Source organism: Mus pahari, chromosome 3 (assembly GCF_900095145.1).
Source record: "Mus pahari chromosome 3, PAHARI_EIJ_v1.1, whole genome shotgun sequence".
NCBI lineage: Eukaryota > Metazoa > Chordata > Mammalia > Rodentia > Muridae > Mus > Mus pahari.
This window is the reverse complement of record NC_034592.1, coordinates 101,683,946-101,694,167: the sequence shown is the minus strand read 5'-3', so window position 1 is coordinate 101,694,167 and position 10,222 is coordinate 101,683,946. Positions and strand designations below refer to the sequence as shown.

General features: G+C 44.4%; 1 protein-coding gene across 1 annotated transcript in view; it reads left to right on the top strand.

Annotated features, from left to right (window-relative positions):
- The window catches only part of Gpr176 (G protein-coupled receptor 176), a 96,542-nt gene extending 88,550 nt beyond the window's left edge, over positions 1–7,992 (top strand). Inside the window, exons 2-3 of the mRNA XM_021194986.2 lie at positions 2,706–2,958; positions 6,513–7,992. Of these exons, the coding sequence (XP_021050645.2) occupies positions 2,706–2,958; positions 6,513–7,635 (1,376 nt within the window). The 3' untranslated portion in view covers positions 7,636–7,992. The remainder of the gene's footprint in view (positions 1–2,705; positions 2,959–6,512) is intronic.
- Positions 7,993–10,222: the final 2,230 nt, after the last annotated feature.

The window sequence follows — 10,222 nt, the reverse complement described above, 5'->3', positions numbered from 1 at the left end:
AGTGGGTGGGTAGGGGAACAGAGGTGGGGGGAGGGGTATGGGAAACTTTCGGGATAGCATTTGAAATGTAAATAAAGAAAATAATAATAAAAAAGGAAAAAAAAAAAAGACTCTCCTAGCAGTGAAAATCAAAGATACCGCAATGTGTACATCTCTTCATGGACACTATCTTCGAGTGGACTATTACATTAATAGATCCTGAGCAAAGTTTTAAGTCTTGCCTGTAACACTATGTAAAGAAAGATGCTTGATTAGACTCTAATCTGTGTACCAGTGAAGAAAGGCTTCCAAATCAGGAGGATTCCCATAAATCATTATTGTTCAGCTTATCACCATGGTGACAGTGGCATCAGTATAAATAACTCTTACCCCGAATCAGTGTGTGTGTGTGTGTGTGTGTGTGTGTGTGTGTGTGTGTGATCACTGTTGATGTTTTCTTGAGTCACCATCACCAAACTAATACAGAGTGCTTTAGAGAATTCCTGGAAACAGCTGGCCACATATCTAGATGTATCAGTTGGTTTTTCTACATTGTCTAGAAGATCACAGAACATTGTGTTTGAGAAGACCTTGGCAGTAAGTTCTGTACATATTCAGGGATGAAGGCAGCGCCTTGGAGTGACCCTGTCTGGAGCTCTGGATAGCCTGTGCCCTGCTTAGTACCCTGTCCTTCCCATAGAGCGTGGCTCTGCGGTCAGATTGGCTTACTAGCAGGCATCCTTTGTGCAGATGCACAAGAGCAAGCAGTGTCCTTAGCGGGATGCCCTAGTTACAGAATAGACCAAGGAAGGATAGGCTGTGTGGTACTGTAGGAGTCTGAGGGTTCAGTTGAGAGCCCACTGTGCTGTGGCATCTCTGCAGTTGCAGATTTTCAGTCCCAAACAGGCCTCTATTCAGTACATCATTCTGACTTAGTTTTCTTTGGAAACTCTGATGATGACATACATACTCCCAAAATGGATAGCTGCACTGCAGGGACTTTTGATTGCTGTCTGCCCATGTAGTTTGATAACTTCATTTACTTAACAATTATTTTTTTAAAAGATTTATTTATTTATTATATTTAAGTACACTGTAGCTGTCTTCAGACACTCTAGAAGAGGGTGTCAGATCTTGTTGCAGATGGTTGTGAGCCACCATGTGGTTGCTGGGATTTGAACTACGGACCTTCGGAAGAGCAGTCGGGTGCTCTTACCTACTGAGCCATCTCACCAGCCCTAACAATTATTTTTAAGATGCCTACTTTTCCTAATATTGAAATATGTGTGGATTTGTAACTGAGCAAGGGTGACAAATTTTTTCCCCAATGAGAGAGAAACAAATGGCTAATAATAATTAGGGATGTACTGTAAAGGCACAGTGAGGCATTGTAATGTTCAGTGGAGGAAGAAATGCATGTGTTTGAAAGAGAGAGATAGTCAGAGAAGGCCTGTTGGAGGAGACAGTGTTTAAACTAAAACCTGGATTAAAGGGAACCAAACTTATGAAGAACATTCCAGACAATCTAGAAATGCTACACAAAGACATGTGTGGTTAGTGTTAACCTTAGTGTAGCTCAAGAGCAGCCAGAGAGATGATGTCCTGCAAACCAGAGGAGGAAAGGTGTGGGGTCAGACAGGCAAACACCAGATTGTATGCAGAGGCCCTGGAGGCTGACACATTGGGAGAGCGATAAGGAATCGGGCTTAGCTGGAAACAGGAGTCTGGAGAGAGGAAAAGGCTCCTTTGGGACATGAATCTGGGGTTATCAGCATTTTGATGGGAAGTCACGGGGAAAGAAGCTGTAGCAACAGTGAAAAAGACCAATCAGAAGCTGAAGGAAGTGGGGGGGGGGGAACAAACTGGAGAATGTAGGTGGTGGAAGCCATGGGAGGAAAAGCATCAAAGAGAGGTGGTTGATGACATCATTGTTATGCAAAATCTAAAATTTCAGTGTCCAGAGTGTGGGTCACTAAATACAGGTACTGGTGTTTTTTTTGTTGTATTTTGTTTGTTTTGTCAACTTGACACAAACGTGGGTGATCTGGGAAAGGGAATCTTAACTGAGAAAACACTAACATCAGATTGGCCTGTGGCAACTCTGTAGGGCATTTTCTTGCCTAATGATGTGAGATACTAGAAAATTGTAAAAGAGAAAAGAAAAAAAAAAGTGTGGCTGGCATTGTGCTTTTACTAGATTGTTCTACTTTGCAGATGTCATTAGCAAATTTGAGAAGAGTAGACTGCCTGATGGTCGGAGCCATCAGTTAGTGCGTACACAAAGCCCTGGGTTTGATTACACTTTGTAAACTGGATATGGTGACCATACTCAGAAGGATCAGAAGTTCAAGGTCACCATGGGCTATATGAGACCTTGCCTTAAAAGAAAAATAAAATAAAATAAAAATAGACTGCCTGAGACCTGACTGATATTTTTTTTTTATGTATACTACCAATAAGACTGCTCCATCATTGCAGAGTATCTTTCGTCTGGAATTAAATAACAAAGTAGCAATGAAATTTCATGTAGAATTTTTGGTATGTATGTGCTCTAGTAATTTTGCATAAATTGACACTATATCCTTGAAAAGCCTGAAATAAACTCTTAATATTTTAATATATTTTACCTGTGTTTCTTTCCTTCCTTTTTGGTCATCTTTCTTCTTTATTTAAATCCTTAATTCACTTTTACTCTTTTTTTTCTTTTTTTTTACATATCTGGCCAGGAAACTTCATGGTGTTATGGTCAACTTGCCGCACAACAGTGTTCAAATCTGTCACCAACAGGTTCATTAAAAACCTGGCCTGCTCCGGGATTTGTGCCAGTGTGGTCTGTGTGCCCTTCGACATCATTCTGAGCAGCAGCCCTCACTGTTGCTGGTGGATCTACACGATGCTCTTCTGCAAGGTGCTCAAATTCCTACACAAGGTGTTCTGCTCTGTGACTGTTCTCAGTTTTCCTGCCATTGCTCTGGACAGGTAACTGAATTTATTTAACTTTTAGCAGAGTGTGTGTGTGTGTGTGTGTGTGTGTGTGTGTGTGTGTGTGTGTGAAGAGGGTGTTAGATTTTTCATCTCCTGGAGTTGGAGTTACAGGCATTTGTGAACTGCTCTGTGTGTGAGCTATGAACTAAACTTGGGTCCTCCAAATGAGCAGCAAGTGTTCTTAAATAAATGGCTAACCAACTCTCCAGCACTGAGATTTTGTTCTTTTAAATGTATTGAAAGATGAGTGTCATAATGTGAATGACAAGTAGTTAATACTCTGTATACTGGTTTCTTTTTTAGTTTGCTGTGACCATCAGAAAGAGAACGTATGTCCAAAACAGAGTCTTAAAAGGATGAGTTGGTTTATTCACCAGGATGCTACTGGACCCTGGTGCTGTTCTAGCCTGGTTGGGATTGGTGTTTGCACTGCAATCTGAAGTGGCTTGCTCATCTGGTTGATAACTTTGCAATTAGGGCTCTTTGATGTGGGATGAAAGTGTCTCTGAAAGAAAGGGGGATAATTCAGTGGTTATTTAAGGGATGGTTAGGTGGCCCGGAGGACCCAGAATTCTTCTGGAAGAATTAGTTCCGGGGTTTCATGCAGCCCTATTGGAACTTTTCTCTTTCATCAGCTTCAGTGGATGTTTGTAAATGGATCAAATGCCTTAGTGACTGCTGTGTCTCCTGATTTGGACTGAGGGCACTTGCCTCAGTTTACCTTCTGACGGCGTTGTGATGCTTTGATTTCTGTTGGGTCACTTCATGGCAGGCGTCCTTCTGCAATTCCCTTCTGCCCTGGTGGAGTCCCTTTTTTGTTTTGTTTTTTAAAGGTGGTGTCTCTCTGTGTTGTCTAGCATAACTTCAAATTCCTAGGCTAAAGTGATCCTGCGTCAGCCTTTCTATTAACTGGGATAAAAGATGCACATCACCACACCAGACCTAGCAAAGAGCTAGGTCTTCACTTTCACATCATGGACTCTTTTTATTTTCAGCAAGTTTTTTTAAAAAATAGCTTTGGGATATAGATCACATGTTATAAAAATCATCTATCTTAAGATTCAAGTCAATGAGCTTTAGTTCCTTCTTCGAATTGTGCCTGCACTACAGTCTAGTGTCAGAATTTCTGTAACTTTCCCAAGAAATCTCATGCTGGTTGGTTCTTGCTCCCATAGCCGCCATTCCCATTGCCATACCTCAGGCAGTCCCGAATCTGCTTCCCAGCTCTGTCTGCCTTTGTGTGGCAGTTCATGTAAGAAGAATCACACAGCTCAGGGTGTTTTGTTTTGCCTCTTTCACTTAGTATGTCAGAGCGTGTATCAGCATCCCACTAGTTTTTTATGGCCACATAAAAGTCCATTTTGGGCCCACCATAGTTTGGTTATTCATTTACCAATTGATGGTTATGTGTTTTCTACTTTTTGGTTACTATAAATACTGAAGGTTGTTTGTTTGTTTGTTTTAAGATTTAAAAATTTCACTTTATGCGTATGAGCATGCTGTCTGCATGTGTGTATGTGTTTTGTGTGTATATGTCTGGTGCCTGCAGAGGTCAGAAGAAGGCATGAGATCCCTTGGAACAGGATCAGTTGTGAGTTGCTATGTGAGTTCCGAGAACTGAGCTCAGAACCTTGGAAAGAACTCAGTTTATAACCACTGAACCCTCTCCCAGACCAACGTGGAAAACTTCTAAAGAATAGGACTCAATGAGAATGGATTGTATAATTTGGATCATATTATTGTTGTTATACAAGATCAGCACAATAGTTTGTTTTGTGTTGGTCCTTGATCTTAGACAGGGAAATATAAAAACAATAAAAAAATGCCCTGTTTTCCTCCTGGCTGATAAACCATTGCATTTTAAAAACCATCACTCATACAACGAAGTAAACAAATGCTTTAGTATTAACTCCAGGCTGATAAGTTCCTACCTTATTATTTAGAGATACAAATTACTTGCAGACATCAGTGAGGCGCACTTGAAGAGGGAAAAAGGATCTTTTTCTCTTCCCTGCATCCATTTGCTTCATGACACTAAGTGGGCAAGTTAATTAGGAGGCCCTCCTACACTTCCTGCATCCACTTCTTAGAGATGCACACACTAAGAGCATTATTTCTGATGAGCTGTATGCACATCTTACAGTTTATTTCCCAGTTGTGTAACAGGATGGGAAAATGATTGTGTTTAAGCAGATGACAACCAGAGCCAGGACACTCCTTAGGCCCATTTTCACGTGTGAGAGTGGTCTCATCCGTTGTCTGTAAAGTTGTGATTAGAAACGTTAATCTCTACTCAGAGCCAAGTTATTTTAAGAACATGCATTGTTCATGCACAATCTTTTCTTTTCTTCCATGGGGGCCTCTTCACATTGTTCCACCCTCCTGTGATCACCCATGGCCTGTGTGGTACTTGTATCATGTCTGTGTCTTGGAATGTTCCATCTCTGTCCACCATCAGACTCCACAACAGTGCCACTTTCGCTCTCAGTTCCCCAGGTAGCCAGCCTTACTTGCTCTGTGCCAGCCACCTACTCCTCATGGAGTGCAGAGATGTTTGTAACTTTTCAACTTTTCAAGTTTGTAACTCAGTCTGGCACAAGCATGCCCACAGCATCTGTTGTGGTTCATTGTCACCTGTCCCCATGACTGAGGGGCTGCCATCAGGGTAGGGAGATCAACTCCAGTGTTGGCTACCAGCAGAGCTAATAAGAAACACCTCACCACACCTCTGGTGACTGGTGGCAGCCCCTAGGTGATGGCTATGAAACTACTCAACCCTCCCAGGTCATTGATGACATGAAAACAAGGTGCATTTGGAATTTTCCCTTGCTAGTTACAGAATGATTACATTGTAGCTTGGAAGGAGGGAAATCCTATATGATTTTAACAACTAATTAATTATGTGGGCCTTTCAGGCATGTTGGTTGCTCTTAGAGTTATGATGACTGGCTACTGGGCAAACACCATGTGGTTGGCTGTATTTGATTGAGATCCATCATTCATCTGGGTTTCTTCTGCTGCGGGCAGCCTTAGAGGCTAACAGCCTGCAGTGTGTGGACTGGGGGCGAGTCTGCTTTTGACATGTATGTAGGTACATTTGTTGCAACAGTGGCTTTTAAGTTTCTCAGAGGCTTCTCAGTGTAGACATCTTACAGGTTACCCCTTACCATTCCATTGAAAACTAGATATCCTCTGCTCAGGAGCTTCTAAGGATCTATACTTTATGTTGAGGGCACAGGAGATCTTAGTCGTGGTGGCGATAATTCTAAGGCTAGCTGTGAATTGAATTTATTTGCTTGTTTTCCTGATAGAGTCTTAAGAGATGCATGGAGAGAGTGCTTTTCTCTGCATCTTCACAAAGCTTTTTGGTCTATTGCCCTCCCCATTGTACCCCAGAGTCCTCAAAACATAAGGTCTGGCTTCCTGCCCTTTTTGAATGATTCCATCTGACTCAGTTCTTGTCCCATCTTGTCTACCTATGCTAGTTTCCCTAATTTCAAGAGTATTTTTTTTCCCTGTGAAATGAATTTTGCTTTTATGTCATGCAGGTACTATTCAGTCCTCTATCCTCTGGAGAGAAAAATATCTGATGCCAAGTCTCGGGAACTAGTGATGTACATCTGGGCTCATGCAGTGGTGGCCAGTGTCCCTGTGTTTGCTGTGACCAATGTAGCTGACATCTATGCTATGTCCACCTGCACGGAAGTCTGGAGCAACTCCTTGGGCCATCTGGTGTATGTTCTGATCTACAATGTCACCACGGTCATTGTGCCTGTGGCTGTGGTATTTCTCTTCCTACTCCTGATCCGGAGGGCCCTGAGTGCCAGCCAGAAGAAGAAAGTCATAATCGCTGCACTGAGGACCCCACAGAACACCATCTCTATCCCCTATGCCTCCCAGCGAGAGGCGGAGCTACATGCCACCCTGCTCTCCATGGTGACAGTTTTCATTCTCTGCAGTGTACCCTATGCCACCCTGGTTGTCTACCAGACTGTGCTCAATGTACCCAACACCTCTGTCTTCTTGCTTCTCACGGCCATTTGGCTGCCCAAAGTCTCTCTGTTGGCCAACCCCGTGCTCTTCTTAACTGTGAACAAATCGGTTCGCAAGTGCTTGGTGGGGACCCTGGTGCAGTTGCACCACCGGTACAGTCGCCGCAATGTGGTTAGTACAGGGAGTGGGGTGGCTGAGCCCAGCCTTGAGCCCAGCATGCGCTCTGGTAGCCAGCTCTTGGAGATGTTCCACATTGGGCAGCAACAGATCTTTAAGCCCTCGGAGGATGAGGAAGAGAGTGAGGCCAAGTATCTTGGCTCAGCCGATTTCCAGGCAAAGGAGGTACTCACCTCCTGCCCAGAGGACGAGCAGGAGCCACAGCTTACACAGTCTGTGCCACCCCCAGGCACAGTGGACTCTGTACCTCGGGTGTCCCCGGTAGCCCCCGTGGAACCTGGGATATTCCCTGATAAGTATTCCCTTCAGTTTGGCTTTGGGCCTTTCGAGTTACCCCCTCAGTGGCTCTCTGAGACCCGAAATAGCAAGAAGAGGTTGCTTCCCCCACTGGGCAATACCCCAGAAGAGCTGATCCAGACAAAGGTGCCCAGAGTGAACAGGGTGGAGCGGAAGATGAGCAGAAACAATAAAGTGAGCATTTTTCCGAAGGTAGACTCCTAGCAAGGCCTGTGAAGGCCTGGAAGCCACAGGAGCTTGTGCATTCCTGCTCCCCCCTCACTCTGGCTGCGAGCCACTGTGGGGCGACAACTCCTCTATGGGACAGATGCTTCTGAGTGAAAGGGAAATCTACGTAAATCCAATGTCCTCTTTATTGAGGGAGTATATATTATCTATCTTAGTGGTCTGTGTCCTTTGTCACATTCCGTGTAGGCTGGGCAGAACGGAACATTTTTCTGGGAGATTCCTCCTTTCCCTGTGTGCAGGGAACTCGAAGGGAGCAGGCACTCTGAGGAGGCCCAGGGTAGTTATGGGTTTCAATGGCCACAGTGAAGAAGCCGATTTGGTTTTATTTTATTTTATTTTATTTTATTTTATTTTATTTTATTTTTTTGAGACTGGATCTATGTAGCCCCACCATGCAGACCAGGCTGGCTTTGAACTCAGAGATCCACTTGCCTCTGCCTTCTGAGTGCTGGGATTAAAGGCCTTGCCTGCATGCCCACTTAAGAGATCTATTTGGATCGCTAAATAAGAATAACAAACAGAAAGGTAGCTGTACTGAGAAGACAGAGCCCTGGTGTCCAATGCTGTTCGCTAGACTTTGCAACCACCTGGATCCTGTTTGCTGATACCCCTCGTCCTGATTTCTGGGTCATAAAGGGGAGATGACTGGTCCTACCTTGTGGCAGACAGGACAATGTCTGAGGGAACCTTTTTGCCCTTGATTATCTTTCCATCCTGTTGGTAATCACCAGGGCCTCCCACAAATGACCCTGCTGTCGCCAGTCACCAGTCACTGCCAACCCTTCCCTGTGTGTCCACTTAAACTGCACTTGATCCGCAACAAGGAGGGAAGCTTTGTGGCGGTGAAGGCAGGCTGAGAAATGCCCACGATGCATAGCCTGTCTTTCTTTGACGTGATCTAGAACAAAAGACTATGTATAGGCACAAAGTAAAACATCATAATTGGCAAATGTTTGGAGTTAAAAGGTGCTGAAGAAATGTAGGTGACATGCACTGGGTCCTTTGGCACCTTTAAGGTAAAAGTCCTTGATTAGCACAAATGATTCTGCCCCAGGACTTGTTAGTCTGGCCTATAGGATGGGCCCACCTGTCAGTCTCATTTTCAGTATGTTCAATGATTCTGGTTCCCACAGAAGGTGAGCAGAGCAAGGAGAAATAATGATTGCAAAATGCTAAAGCAATACCCACCCTGATTTAGCACTTCACCCCCTACTTCCCAGCGAAGGTTCAGTAGGAGCCATAGTGGATGGGAGAATGTGCTCTTTCAGCAGCCCAAGGTCCTGGTTCTCACGTGTGAGCCACGCTGGGACTGATGGGCCAGGCCTAATTCCAGCCCAGCCTCTCTCCATACGTCAAGTCTGCAGCTCTGCTCTTTTTTAGGGTGCTTTGCTCCTGTTCGTGGTACTTAGTGGAGCCAGTAGGGTGCCTTGGATGGATGAGTGTTCCTTACTGGCAAACTTCTACATCTCAAAGGCGGTGGTCCTAGCAGCCCATTTAGTCATGTCGGCCCATCTTCCCTAGGCAGAAGCTCAGTCTGTGTGTGGGGAGACTTCTTTTCTTTCCTTCTGTTGTGTTATGTCTTGTGAACCTCAAAATCTTCTCTTTGAAGAGGGAGCACCTTCCTTTCTGTGTACCACCTTACAGGCTTGTTTGCTTGCCGTAGAGACAGGGTACTGGATCCCTCTTGAGGCTCTGTGGCCCTCCGGGCCCTGTGTATGTGTCATCTGCAGCTCTTGGTCCTGATGCTGTGTTAATGCTGTGGCCCTCAAGCTCACCTTTCAAAGCCTTCTTAATTGTTACAGCTTTTACTAAAGGGAAAAATAATCCGTCAGAAAATTGTATGTACCTGAGAAGAACCTGTGAAATAAACTTGTGTTGCTGTCATCCTGACTCATGTATGTATGACTTAGTAAATTCTCAACCACAGAGTTTGGTTCGCCAAATTCTCACGTATGCTTGAAAGAGAAGGCTGACGCCTAACAGGCCGTCACCGAGTGTATTTCTATACTCTTTGAAGAATAACATTTTAATAAAAATTATAAAGCTGTTTCTGAGCTCGAATGGTTGCTTGAGCTGTTTTCCCTCCTTGAACATCTCCTTAAACATGGCCTCAAATATAAGAGAGCCATTTGTCTCTCAAGAACTCAATCACAGCACCATAGAAGCATTTTCCTATGTTGTTGTTGTTGTTGAATGAATGGAAATTAATTCCCCAGGAGGAAATGCCACATCTGAATGAATGTCACAAAGTTGGATTCTGAGTTGTGCTGCGGGGTGGGCTATGCAAATCGCTCAATGGCTCCATGGCAGTGGTGGCATGAAGCCTCATCAACTTTCTAGTCTGTGGGGTTCTAGACTTGGACAGGTGAGGAGACTGCCACGTGCCTCAGTTTCCTTTCTGTAACGTGAAATGATAACTGTGACAGGCTTTATTGTTATGATGTCATCTCTGATCAGATTGAATTGTGTCTACAGTCAGCGCTCGTTGGGCTCATCCACTCTCTTCCCTGCAGGCAGCCAAGGCCCACTTCCTCTGCTTTCTGCCCTGGGAGAAGTTATTCCT